Source organism: Callospermophilus lateralis, chromosome 4 (genome assembly GCF_048772815.1).
Source record: "Callospermophilus lateralis isolate mCalLat2 chromosome 4, mCalLat2.hap1, whole genome shotgun sequence".
NCBI lineage: Eukaryota > Metazoa > Chordata > Mammalia > Rodentia > Sciuridae > Callospermophilus > Callospermophilus lateralis.
In genome coordinates, this window is record NC_135308.1 from 36,577,645 (window position 1) to 36,592,812 (window position 15,168).

A 15,168-nucleotide genomic window follows, 5' to 3' on the forward strand; every position below is an offset into this window, starting at 1 on the left:
AGGATGCAGTTTCATAATGGGGTTGATGGCGGCGGGAGAATGAGTGGATTAGACAAACTCTAAACAGGGCAAGGGGAGGGAGGGGAAGAAAAGAGGCATGGGGACAGGAAGACAGTGGAATGAGATGGACATCATTATCCTAAGTACATGTATGAAGACTTGAATGGTGTGACTCTACTTTGTGTACAACCAGAGATATGAAAATTTGGGCTCTATCTGTATAATATGAATTGTAATGCATTCTGCTGTCATACATAACAAATTTGAATAATAAAAACAAAGAATCTATTTATAAATGTGGTTTGTATAGAAAAAATTCCATATGCATAAATATTAAGGGTTTGACAAGGGACAGCTAAGATGCTCAAGGTGATTGAGGCATATTCTCTGGCCCTGTGAAGGAACGGGAAAGGCTGTGGTTTTGGACATCAAAGAACACATTCTTAAGCTTCAAAGAACTGTGTTTTAGAAACTTGTCTTTTTAGATTACTAGAGGCAGTGTGGACCGTAAGTTTAGAAACAAATCTGTACCTCTGGATTCAAATCCTGGCTATGCCACATGCTAAAATAACCCAAGTAATTCACAGCTTCCCAGGACCTTGGACTTTTACATGCAATAAATTGAGATTATATTGGCCTTGATGAGGAGCTGAGAGAGTGCAAGGCACATGTTTGGATCTGGATGAATGTTCACCTTTATTTTTCCCTCCCAGTACTGGAAATTGAACCCAGGGGTGCTCTGCCACTGAGCTATATCCCAGGCCTTTTTATTTTGAGAGAATCTAGCTAAATTGCAGAGGCTGGTCCCATACTTGCAATCCTTCTGCTTCAGCCTCCCAAAGTGGCTGAGATTACAGGTGTGCATGTCACACCCACTTTCTTATTTCTATTCCTTGGTGATGGAAACCAGATGTTCCACTTTACAGAAGATCCCCGCCCCTGACCAGAAAGACACAAATGAGGCGGTTCCATCCATCATCTCTGCAATAGCAGGGTCTGTCCAAGTCAAAGAATCCTTTTCTTACCCTCCTTCCCCTTTTGATTATCAGCCTCTTTGACTCTCTTCAACATTTCCAGCAAGGCTGCCCATTGCACAACCTCTCTTTCCTTTCTACCCGTCTTTCATCCACCTTCCTCTAATATCTGCATTCTGCCCATACCACATTATGTAAACTCCCAAGTACTTCTTAAAGTCTCTGAAATATAACATCTCATTCATACAACACACCACCCATGTCATTCTCTGTTCATATAACACATTGTCCATATCACTCCTGTTTATGTAACACACCATTCACATCACACCATGTTCTACCACCCACTGCTCACACAACACATCCACATCATATCCTATTCATATAACATGGTGTTCATATAAGCTGTTCACATCACACCTTGTCAACATAATACGTCATTCATACAATATACTACCTGCATCACACTGTTTATATAACACATGTCTACATCATATCCTGATCACATCATGCCCTGTTATATAACACGCTGTTCACATAACACACTGTTAACATAATAATGTCATTCATATAATGTACTGCCAGCATCATATTGTGTTTATATAACATATTATCCACATCATACCCCCATCATACAACATACTGTCTCATTTGAGAGTGTCTTTGTTCTCTTGCTTCCCTGACCCCATTTGTCTTCCTAGCTCCTCAGTCTTGTTCTGTATCTCACTGTGTCCCCAGTTCCTGTCCTACTCTTTAACTTGATTGTTGACTTTGCTGCAATAAAAAAGTCGATTGATGGATTTCATTAACTGCTGTATTAATGTATTACCTATACAACAAAAGAGACTAGCACAAGTCATTTAAAATAAAGTACAAATAACCCTCTTGCTCTAGTCTGGATTGTTTTAGTTTGTTTGTCTTTCTTTTTTTTTTGTACCAGGGATTGAACCCAGAGTGTTTTGCCACAGAACTACATCCCTAGTCTGTTTTGTTTTTGTTTTTTTTTTAAACAGGTATGTGCTGTAGTCAGTTTTGAAGGTGTTAAATCCTGCTAAGAATTCTGCTTATTTATTTCTCTGGATCTGGTTACTCTTTTCTCAGAAGGATGGTTTAGGGAGAAACTTACAGTGTATAAAGCACCCATGTTATAGCCCAATTGACTTCTTCAGCCTTTCCTCCTTGTGCTGAAGACAAATTACTGATGTTTGCACAATTATTCACCTTAGATAATTTAAGATAAAATACTAATGATAAATATGTAATATTTCAGCCACATAAAAAGGCAATCAATGTTGAGCTGGAGTTGTGGCTCAGCGGTAGGCACTCACCTAGCACATGCAATGCCCTGGGCTTGATCCTCAGCACCACGTAAAGATAAGTAAATAAAGTAAAAGTATTGTGTCCAACTACAACTAAAACAAAACAAAACAAAAACAAACAAACAAAACAAAAAAATCCACCTTAATGCCTTTTAAGATAGAGACTTTATATCCTTAAACATTTTCCCCAAACTTGAAGGACTCAATAAAAACTCCAGTTTAAAAAAACAGATTAATTGCACTTGATAGATCTAAATTGCTATATTCCAAAAGAATTGTCATTCTTAAAAGTAGTACAATCATAATGTTGCCAATTTATGTAATCAAATCAGTGAGAGACAAAAGAAGAAAAACTTAAGATTCTCATAAAAGTAGTTTTTAAAAATTCAAAATTTGTCTCATTTTTGACATAGTTACAGAGTAGTTAAAGATCTGGAAGTGTTAAATATTGTATTTTACCTCAAAAATAAAAATACATAACATGGTGTTCATTCACCTGTCATAACTCTGTTAAATAATTTATTCTGTTTGTTGTAATGTTACATTTTATTCATAATGAACTTGAGGTATAGCAATTCACTTAACCCTTGCAATATCAGTATTGTCTCAAATTAATGAGTGAGAAAATTAAAGTTCAATAACTTGCTCAAGATCACACATAATGGATGGCAGAGCCAGGGTTTTACTTTAGGCCACCTGGTTCCAGAGGCCACATTCTTCAGAGGGAACAATTTTTCTTTAAATGAGTCTACAATAGGACTAATTTTCCATGCATAAGAAATACTTTCCCCATAAGATGATACATGTATATGTATGTGTATGTATAGCTAGATAGATACATAAATACACACAAAATCTTTTTTAAAAACTTATTTGGTAAATTAATATGTGTAAAACACACACACACACACACACAAAAAAAAAAAAAAAAAAAAAAAAAAAAAACAGCAGCAGCAGCAACAACAGCTGAATGCAGTCCAAACTTAAGTAGAAAGGTACAGAAAGAGAAAGGTACAGAAAGAATCTTAAAAAATAAATAAATAAATAACTCCTCAAGTATAGGGAACAATTAATGATAAGCTAAAGGATAATAAAAACAAGAAACAAAAGATAGAAATGAAATTAAACTTTATTAGCAGACAAACTCTCATAAGTAAAAATTAAAATGTACACCAAATATTAAATAAAAGCAAATTAACAGAGTTTGGCTTGTCACAGAACTGTATCCTAAGCCCCTTGTCCTCCACCTGGCACATGGAGAAATCCAACAGGCCTTTAAATAGAGAAGAAGGAAGGGATGCCTGGGGGATGGAAGCACATATCCCTTCCAAGGTCATAAAAGACAAAGAGTTCTATATTCTGAGGCAGGGAAGAAAATAATAAAAAGGAAATCACTAATCCTCTGCCATGTGAGAGCTACATGAGAAGTTAAATAGCAATCTAAGTTAGCCGGCAGCTCTCAACCCATGCTTTGCCAACACGTGTCCTTCAGGCTGTATACTACTCTCACAAAGTTCTGTTTTGTCTCCATCACTGGCTCATTTCTCTGAAGTTCTTTCATTAATTCTGACTCCTGTAGATGGTATTTTATGTATGGACTAGTTTTCACATTTCCCTAGTTTTCATCTGTTGTTCTCTCATCTGAGGGTATCAGCTTTAAAAAATTTCTCAGGAATGCTTCAGGTTCTAGTTATCATCTACCAACCAACTTTCAAATTTCTCTTGAAAAGCTTTTCTGCTGTATGTTTCTATTCTTCTACTTTTGTTCTCTGTCTCGTTTTTACTTGATTTTTAATAAAGAGAAGAAAAATCTTAATGTACTTGGATAGAAATATGTTTGAAAGTAGGAACCATGTTTTTATATAAATTTAGCACAATTTCTTTCGTTTTGACAAATCATTGAATTTACTGATTAATCATATTCTGCCTCATATCACAGAAATGCAATGACTATTTATTCAAACGAATAGTCAATTCAGTAAGCAGCAAAACTGCTCAACATTAAAGCGGGTAAGTGCCCTTTTAAACCATAAGCTCAACAACTCAAAGTACCCACAATAAACTGAATGGTGTTCAGCACCAAGTAGATGTTCTTTTTTTTTTTTTTTTTTTTGTCCCTTCTTCTGAGACTAACTCCTTCAATGTGATTGCCAGAAGTGTATGCTCCTTAGCAGGATAAGCCCTTAGCATCTCAACCAGAAAAACCACAAGTTTACTTCTCATCTGTGGCATTATCAAAATTTTACTGGAAGTTAGAGAGACCAGTAAGAGTCCTTAGAAGTCAGGTCAACTTGATTGGCCAACCTATTCCAGAGGTGAGAAAAACAGAGAGCTGATTAAGGGACTGTCTTTATGAAGAGGAGGAGATGAATGATTTGATGAAACCCACAGAGTTCTACATACACACAAACACATCTTTTAAAAAATATCCACTAATTTCCTTTTGGGTAACTGAGAAAACCCTAAGAAAGTAGGTGAATTTCTTCTTTTAGAAGACAGAGTGATTTAGCAAGCTAGTAACTTCAAAATAGTGAGGAAGAAGGGGAAAACTTCAGACACCAGGTAAAGATCTTAGTATTCACCTCAGATACTCTAGTTATTTTTACAAGGTGATAATAAAGAATGCAGAATAAACTCCAGAGAACATGTTGCTTTAATATGGCTTCCAATGCAGACACTTTTCAAAGTAAGTATTTTAAAAAGAAGAATCATCAAATGCTAGTAAAAACTAATAGGGGGAGGTTTAACATAGGACTATTTTATTCTTGATTAACTTTTGAAATTTCCAAGAGAAAAATTTTATTCTACTTATACATGACAGTAGAATGCATTTTGACACATCATACATAAATGGAGTATAACTTCTCATCCTTCTGGTAGAGTTACACTGGTTGCATAATCAAATATGTACACAGGGCAATAATGTCTGATTCATTGTGCTATCCTTCCTACCCCCAAAAGAAGTTCTATCTTATCCATAATTAATGTAATCCTCAAAACTGCTACCAGGAATAATTTCTTATGAGAGGAATAGCTGGTGGAACCTAAGATCAGACTCAAATTCAAGCATTGTACTAAGGAGTCTGAAACTATTGTTCTAAAGTTTCTAGGGGATGGTTGGAATTACTTTGGCAAATTCATAAACATTTTAAAGAGTTATATAACAATGTACTACACAAATCAGGAAAAAAAATCCTAACACTTTAAGCAGTTGCTATACCTGCAACTTAAAAAAAGATCAATAAAATATCTTCAAAAGTAAAACTTGGCTTGAATCAGTAAATCCACTATCACAGAGAGCTACCATAAGAAAAGGACATCAGTGCTAACAAGAAATCTATCAGTAGACTGTCTGAAGCATGGACTTTGTTGACTTGAAGTCTTGTTCGAGTCTATACAATACAGTATAAGGCTTAATTTTGTGAATTGGTGGTGTACTTGTCCCAAGAAAATTACTGTAGTTTCCAGAGATAATTCATTTAAAATTGGGGAAGAGTGTGGATAATAAAATAATTAGCCTGTGAATCTGAGATCTATTTGTCAGGGAGAGATAATGGTTCTTATGAAAGGGAAAGCTGAGACATCAGAGAATTTGTGTAGTACTTGCATAACATCATTAATCAGCATTAGATCCTTCAATTTCTGGCTGATTTCACTTTTTTCTAGTTCCTAGTGTTTATTTTTTTTAATACACTTAAAAAGAAGTGAACATTAAAAATAAAACAACCTAAAAAACTAATCATAGAATGTATAATAGAAATAATATAATAACACTCTGATTTGTACAGTACTTTATAACTTAAAATGGTAAATGGGGAACAGGTGGGTGGATGGATGGATGGATAGATGGATGTATGGACAGACAGATTGATGAGAATAGAAGTATTAACCATATTGGATAGATGGAGAAATTGAGTAACTAGACCTCAAATATACTACAAATAAAAGTATGCAGATATAAGACTCAATTGGCCTGGATCATCTGACTTTAATTCCTATGTTCTTTTCACTGTACCACACTGGGTTGTGTTCTGGAATAAGAATTACAGATAATTTAACTAAATTTGGGGTTCAGATCTCTTATCTATCTGAGGAGACTATTACATGAATGAATAAAACAAATTGTGGGAAAGTGTTTTGAAAGCTGAAAAGTGCTCTGAGCCTATAAATAGAAAGCATTAGACATTCTAAACAAGAAGTTATTTTTCTATCTTATAAAAGTCAGAAATCAGGTCAAACCAGCTTTTGTAAAAGCATGACAGGAAGTCCAATCCCACCAGTTTTGTACTTTAATTTTCTCATGGGAACCTGTTTAGGTCACAGAGCACTGACCCAGAATGTCTCAAAAATGTTTCAAATGCTAATTCATGAATAAATTTTTAAAAATAAAATTGTAGAATTAAAAACCTAATTTATATAATCATTGGGATTGGTTTGATATGGGCCTGGTAAACTATTTGGATTTTCCACTAAGTGGAAAAAAAAGTTCAACAAAAAAAAAAAAATGGTCAGCAGTTTTTGTAAAATTGATTATAGGCCACAAAAGGAAGAAGGAAAATAAAGTTTTATAGCATTAAATCAGATTTTTCAGGCATACTGTGAATCTGTTCCAACTGCTCAGTCCCAAAAGCTAGACTTTTATACCATTCTATCTATCAGATACTTATATATGATATCTATTGGTAGCAATTAATATGAGACAAGAATATAAGATGCACAGTGTCTTTATGAGAAAAAAATATTCCTGATAGGATAAAATGATTTAGAGGGAGCATCCAAATGCATTATTTTTTTTTTCTTTCAGGATTTGGGCAACTATCTCCTGTATAGATATTTTGTTTTCTGATTGTGTTTTCAAAAATCTCACAGAGCACCAGTCTTCCAATCAGCAAAGCATGTGGCTAGTCACTTTTATGACCCTAGTACAGACATCCTGAATTGACTCTGCAGGAGAGATGGTTTGATTCTTTATTTTGGAAATGTTTATAACATGGTGAAGTGTTTAGCTTCCACCTTCCTTTGAATGCCTGGTGAGAATGAGGGGCTCACCTGTGTGAACCTGAGCCCTGCTGTTCCCTACAGGTATCTTGTTGCAAAGTGAATGACCCAGCTGGCCGCCTATTTAGGCCATTCCTCCCCAGTGCGTACATCTTGATAGGGTCACTACACTTCTAATCTCTCACCTTGGCTCAACCAAAGTCACAAAAGTTAGTTGAGTCAGGAGAATTGCTCACTGGCACACACCATAGCTCACAGCTGATTGTGAGCACTCCCCACTCACCCTACCCTTGAGAACCTCAAGGTTCTGGAGCAGAAACGTGCCTTAATCAGAAACAGTCCCACAGAAGGAAGCTTGAATTTTCTTGTGTGGCTGGTTACTTCATTCTCTTTCCAGGAGAGGAAAATGTGGGAAGTTTTTAAAACTTGTAACATTCCTTGGGAAGTAAAGTGGGTAAACTTGATGTCATTAAGAGATCATTTTCTTGCCAGGTACGGTGGCACACACCTGTGATCCCAGTGGCTCCGGAGGCTGAGGTAGGAAGATCAAAATTTCAAAGCCAGCCTCAGCAACTTACTGAGGCCCTAAGCAACTTAGCAAGACCTTGTCTCAAAATAAAAAATAAAAAGGAATAGGGATGTTGCTCAGTGGTTAAGCACCCCTGGGTTCAAGAAGAAGATAGAGATAGAGATAGACATAGAGATAGAGAGAGAGAAAGAAGAAGAAGGAGGAGGAAGAGGAGGAGGAAGAAGAGAAGGAGGAGAAGGGGGAGGGGAGGGGAGGGGAGGGGAGAGGAGAGGAGAGGAGAGGAGAGGAGAGGAGAGGAGAGGAGAGGAGAGGAGAGGAGAGGGAAATGAACCAGAGAGTTTAGGAAAAGGAAAGCCTATTTTCCTAAGGACACACTCTCCCAGATCTCTGATGCCTATTATTCATGTATATTTATGTATATAATATTGTATTCATGAAACTGTTCATAGCTAGTCAACTTCATAACATGATAATTTCCAACTCTGTAATGAGCTTGATAATCATGAAAATCAAAGAACTTCTCTATGTTATATAATATGATTGTCCCCAATACAGGAGCAATTTATGAACATATACCTGTACAGGCATCCCTTGGCATCCACAGCAGGTTGGTTCTAGGACCCCTGTGGATATGCAAACCCAAAGGTGCCTATATCACAAGACATGATATTTGCATGACAACTATGAACATTCTCCTGTACACTTTACATCATCTCCAGATTACTCATAACACCTAAAGCAAGGTGGATGCTAAACCAGAAACAATAGCATACTCCTGAAGTCCCAGCTATTCCAGAATCTCAGACAGAAGAGTCTCATTAGCCCACAATATGAGACCAGCCAAACAAAACAGTAGACCCCATCTCAAAAAAAAAAAAAAATGTAAATGCTATGTAAGTAGCGGTAATATTGTTTAGAGAATATTGGCTAAAAATGTCTACACATGTTCAGTACAGATGCATTATTTTTTTTCTGAATGGTTTTGATCTGCAGTTGGGTGGATGTGTGGGGACGCAGAACACATGGATGTGTAGAGCTGACTGTTCTTGTTTCTGCCCCATCTCTAACATAAATCCATCCTCCGCCGTCTGTTTTTCTCTGAGCCCTCTCCTTACATTTCTGAGGCAGTAAAGGAAGCACCACTCTGTCCCACTCTCACAGAATCCCAAGGGGCTGGGAACTCAGAGCCTGGTAGGTTGCTTCCAGGGGTTCGCAGATCTCAACTGACTTGGCAATTCTAAATATTATTACAGCCACGTGGCTGGTTTGCATGACTTTGTGGGCTATTGTAAGAGCCAAAACATCATGTAAAATATTCCTTTAAGAAATTCACAAACGGGGCTGAGGTTGTGGCTCAGTGGTAGAGTGTGTAAGGCACTGGGTTGGATCCTCAGCACCACATATAAATTGATAGATAAATAAAGGTCCGTCAACAACTAAAAAAAAGAAAGAAAGAAAAAAGAAATTCACAAATGAACTTATAGAATACAATGTGCACATAGGTTTAGGGCTGTCGTTTTTACTGATACACACAGATATAATTCCGAACCCGAGATATGAATGTGGTTTCTACTAAAATAGAATCCAATTACGGTGATGAGAGAAGAATGGAAGTCAAGGAGTCAGAAACAGACAAAGGGAAAGAAGGAAAGGAAACGAATGAGGAGAAAGAAATGGGAAGGGAAGGAGGGGAAAGAGAAGAGAAAAACCAGGGTAGGGTGCACACTGGTCAAGGGCTCCATCCAAGCGTCTCAGTGGGAAGGCTACAGCACTGTAGTCAGACAGTGGGGCAAGGGTGACAAGCAGTCAGTGGGTGTGGCCTGTGTTGCCTAGGAATGAACACTAGCAGTCAAGTCCACACAGACAACCATTGACTCCTAAACGGTGAAAGGTAAAAAAAAGAAGGCTGATGCTTTTCAGAACTCAGGCTTGGCCATAAATTCTAGTCAAGTTGTGCATATTTGAACTACTATTTCTCACTACTTTTTTTTCCCCCAAGTCCTTTCTGAAAAGTGTATACATATGTAGAAATACATTAAGCTGTAGACTTTAATTTTATGCACTTTACTATATGCAAGTCATGCTTCAATTTAAAATAATATTTTAAGTAAGCATGCCTAGGACCTACAAGCATCTTACAACCCTGCTGCATCCAAGGGGGGAACTCAGATCTCGGAGACCACAAATCCATGTTTTCTCCATACTCTGTGCAGCCTCTCTGAGGGGTAATGCAGAAGGGATACAGACCATATTCTGTAGAAACCTGAAAGAAACAAGTACAAGAATGGCGTAGCAGTGTCAAGCACCTAGTTGTAATGATTCTAAGGGATTTTTTTTTTTCTAACAATTACTGACAGTTTATTCTGCTGTGCACCCAGATTTTTTAAAAACGATCTTGTATTGCTTAAGATGGGCATTTTTCTAAAATGTATTAAGATCTTATCTTCTAAAGCAGAGCAAACTAGACATAACTGGACCTTTCTTAGACGGATCAGAGTCATAATTAATAAATAGGCTATTGTGTTGCAGGGTTTCAGGAACAGTACATAGTGAGCAGTGTTATCTGTTTCTTCAGAGCTCCTGCAAAAGGTTATGTTTGATCAGATCATCAGAACTACTGTGTGTGTGACACACACACACACACACACACACACACATACACACAAGGGATTAAACTGAGGCCCTTCACCCATACTAAGCCCAAGCTCTACCAGTGAGACCTCCAGCCCCTATACTTGCTTTTAATGAATCTATTTCCACTATGCCGTTTGCCAATACACGCCTATCTTTCTCTTAATTTACTGTTTACCTCAATAGGGATCTAGACCTTAACACCACAGTTTTATGGAACTCTGTTTTAGAACAAACTGGCTGTGGGTAAGAGCCTGTTATTTTTGCCAATTTCCAATTTTGGGTTGTATCCTACACAGGTTAGATCGCCAGATAATTAAATTTTAAATAGGAAAGATTTTTAAAAATTCTTACTTTATATTTTCTTTAATAGAAGTTGTATGTATAATTTACATATAAAAAGTGTTCAAATCACAAGTCTGATTTTTAGCAAGCTAAAAGAAAGTCAAAAAATACTCAAACACACGGCATTACCTAGTCTCTCCTTTCCAAAGTATTTTCATATGCATCATTTCAGTAGGTAACTGCAACAATCCTGTGAGGCTAAAAGATGAAATTAATATTTGTATTTGACAAATGTGGAACATGAAGTTGGGATGAAAACTGATTGCTCAAATCAGAAGGTAGATAACAGCAAAGATAAAATCTTAGTATTCCACTGCAATGATCCTCTCAGTATATTAAAAAAGTTACTCAGAAAATATAATGTGAATATCAATTCTAATTATCAGATTTTGGACAGGATCAAAGCAAACATCCTGCCAGTACTTTAAACCTTAGTGGTTGTTTAGACACTGTGTGATCTGACTAGCCAATGTCTTCTCAGGCAAGCAGTTAAATATTTTGGTTTTCTTCCTTAGGAGGTCAAATACCAACATACTCCCTTAAGGGGAGGAAGGGACATAAATAACTCTACAAGTATACCAGATTCATAAGAAAAAAGTATTCTTTCAAAGCTTAGATGCCTTAGAATTCCTATTTTGTTTTCCCATTTTCTCTCTCTTTTTTTTAATCTTTTCATTCTTAAAGCCAACAAAAGAAATTTAATTGAAATGGGGAGTACTGAGTAACCATAAAAACTTTTTTTTTTTGGTACTGGGAATTGAACTCAGGGGCACTCGACCACTGAGCCACATCCCCAGCCCTATTTTATATTTTATTTAGAGACAGGGTCTCACTGAGTTACTTAGGGCCTCACTTTTTGCTGATGTTGGCTTTAAACTTGTGATCCTCCTGCCTCAGCCTCCTTAGCAGCTAGGATTAGAGTCATTGTGCCACTGAGATGAGCCAGTAAGAACTTTTAATAAGTTTAATTGTTTGGATGTGAAATGGTCCCCAAAGGCCCACATATTGAAGGCTTGGTTCCCCAGTGCAGCAGTATTCCGAGGTGGGACTTTGGGGAAGTGATTGGATCATCAGGGTTCTGACCTCATCAGTGGATTACTCACTGATAAATTCATAATGTGATGGCATGATTGGAAGGGGTGGAAACTATTGGAGGTGAAACCTACTTAGAGGAAGTAAGTCAATGAGGGCATGCTCTGGTCCCTTCCTCCCCCTCCCCCTCCCATTCCCCCTTGCCCCCCTCCAGCTTCCCACTGACCATGAGCTGAGCAGCTCTGCTGCATCACGCCCTCTCCTCCAAGATGTTCTGCCTCACTACAGGGCCACAGCAATGGAACCAACCATGGAATGAAAACCTCTGAAACCATGAGCCAAAATAAATCTTTTTTTTTGGGGGGGGGTGCATTTTGTCATAGCAATGAAAAGCTGACTAATACAATAAGCATCCCCAAACTCATATTTGAATCAGCTAATTCAAATTACCATCTATTCTAGAAAGCCTCAAATAATTTGAACCATAACAGCAGTACCTTTAAACAAAAAGTTCCAATTGCAAAAATATGAAAGTTCAAAAGTTTTACAGAAAAAGTTTTCCCAGTCAGATATGAGAATACAATATTTTATAAATGGTCCTCCCAAGGGGCTGGGGTTGTGGCTCAAGTGGTAGAGTGCTCGCCTAGCACATGTGAGGCACTGGGTTCGATCCTCAGCACCACGTAAAGATATTGTGTCCACCTAAAACCAAAAAATAAATATTAAAATAAATAAATAAATAAATGGTCCTCTCAAAAAGGTGCTGAGCAATAGTGTGGAAGGCATATTTTTCGTAAAACACACAGGAATCAGAATTGTTCCAGGCATGTGAACATTTTTTTGGATGAAGATCACAAAGGATTCAAATTTCCCAAGGGCTGTAGTTACTGATGCCAACCAAGCAGGTTGTGTTCTAGATAATCCTTCTGTGAGTTAAACCCTGCCCAGTGCTTCCAGTCTATAAGACCAATGTGTGTTCTTAGTTCCTCCTCTGTAAAGTGGGTAACAATAACATCCACCATTGGGCTGGCCCAAGAATTCATTCTATTAACACAGGCTCAGAACCAAATCTACCCTGAAAGCTGTTTTTTTCCTCCGGTACTGAGGATTGAACCTGTGGATGCTCTACCACTGAAATACACTCCCAGTTCTTTTTTAATTTTTTATTTTGAGACAGGTCTCTCATTAAGTTGCCCAGGCTGGCCTTGAACTTGTTATCTCTTGTTAGCAAGAGTGGCTAGGATTTTTCACCTAGGGCTATGATCCCTTCTTTTTTTTTTTTAATTTTTTTTATTTGTTCTTTTTAGGTATACATGACAGTAGACCATATTTTTAAATTTAAATATTATACACATATGGAGTATGACTTATTCTAAGTAATATTCTGTTCTTTCTTTCCTTTTTTTGATAGTGGGGATTAAACTCAGGGGCACTTGACCACCGCGCTACATCCCCAGCCCTATTTCCTATATTATTTAGAGACAGGGTCTCACTGAGTTGCTTAGCTCCTTGCTTTTGCAAGAATGGCTTTGAAAACTCATGATCCTCCTGTCTCCGTGTCCCCAGCTGCTGGGATTACAGTCATGGGCCATGACGCCCAGCCTAGTATTCATTCTTGTGGTTGTACATGATGTGGAGTTTCACTGATAATGTATTCGTATGTGAACGTAGGAAAATTGTGTCTGATTCATTCTGTTTTTTCCTATTCCCATCCCTCCTCTCTTCCCTTCATTCCCCTTTGTCTAATCCAATGAACTTCTTCTGATCCCTTCTTGAAGACCGACTTCCTCTAAATTAAGCCAAATATCTGTGAAGACAGGCTGATCAATACTAATTCAAATTCAATTCATATTATTAAGTCCCTTTTAGCTAATTCTTAACTCATGCACTGTTCCAAGTATTACAGAAAGCAACAAAAAGGAGGGTGGTCTTCTCAAAAGGAAGTAAACAAAATTAGAGCTTTGATCAATATCTGGTTTAGAACAAAAAACAGCACTTTGAGGAAACATTAAAGTGTGCCATTTTCCCCCCATCCCTTCTCCCAAAAATCTGCTTCCCAATAAGGGATAGTATATCAAGCATCTCAACAATATTTAGAGGCGAGAAATTCATGGCTTATTTATAAATTGTCCACTAGTTCCTATCCTGGATAAACCAATTTCAATTCATTGCCAGGAGGAAAAAGCAAGTTTAACTGAAGCACAAATTAGCTCTGGTAGTATATTACATGTAAATGTATTCTTTACTACAACTATTTCTAAAATGCAAACCTATTTACTGGCAAGAGCCAAAGTGCTTTCCAAAGCAAGTTTAGGAGCATATGGTTTTTTTATTCAATTATGTGCTAATAACAGAAAACCAGTCCCGACAACAAAGCTAAAACAGTTGCTCTGTCATTTTGCCAGGTCATATATTTTCTCATATTTTAGCAAAGTTGGGAAAACTAATTTATATGTAAAACCAAGCATCTGATGAGTTCATTGATTTCATTTGAAAGGGTGTCTGGAGGAACTCTCTCAACCTGGACCCGGTGCCTCTCCATCTAATAAACCCCAGAAATGTTCAACTGGAGAATGGGTTTTCCGTTTAAAGAAGAGTGACTTTGGCAAAGTTTTCAACTGCTTAAGGACTGGAAACTTCTGATTGTTTTGTGAAAAGGCATTTTAGAAGGGCAGGCTAAAGACAAAGTAAACCGACAGCCTTCACCCAGAAAAAAATGATCCGAAGTCCCCAGTTTTTAAGGAAGAATGTCTTTGACCTTTACTTGGGGCTGCCTTAGGACACGGTGCCCAGCAAGAGGGCTGGCGCTGGGCGAGGCCGGGGCCACCTACCTGCGTTCCTGAGCTTCTTATTCCGATACACCGACAGGATGACCAGGAGGTTGCCCAGGATGTCCACCACAATGGTGAAGATGAGGATGAAGGCCAGCGTGGAGGCCTGCCACGAGGGTCGCACCCGCGCGCCCTCCCCGCCGCCGGGCACCTGCTGAGAGGCATTGAGCAGCGCGCTGCCGTTGCCCTTCATGGTCCCCCTCGGGGCGTCTCAGGGCCGCCCGCCCATCGCCCCGGCCGCCCCGCGCTCTCCGGTGCCCCAGCGCGGCGCGAGCCGCTGCCCCACTTTTTATGGCTCCCCCATCTACTCCTCATCCCGACAGTTCCTTCGCGACCGTCCTGTCCGCTCCACCCCCTCCCGACGGCCCGACACCCACTCCGCACTTGGCGGCCACCGCCTGGTGACACCTGCGGTCCGCTCCCAGGCCCCCGGGATACGTGCCAACAGCGCCCCCGTGCGGGAAGGTGGGGCCGAGTCGCCGGCGCCTCCTGGGGCGAGAGCCGGGAGA

General features: G+C 38.6%; 1 protein-coding gene across 1 annotated transcript in view; it reads right to left on the reverse strand.

The window, feature by feature from the left end:
- The window catches only part of Mtnr1a (melatonin receptor 1A), a 30,926-nt gene extending 16,074 nt beyond the window's left edge, over positions 1 to 14,852 (reverse strand). Inside the window, exon 1 of the mRNA XM_076852423.1 lies at positions 14,660 to 14,852. Coding sequence (XP_076708538.1) covers positions 14,660 to 14,852 — 193 coding nt within the window. The remainder of the gene's footprint in view (positions 1 to 14,659) is intronic.
- Between the last annotated feature and the right edge of the window lie 316 nt (positions 14,853 to 15,168).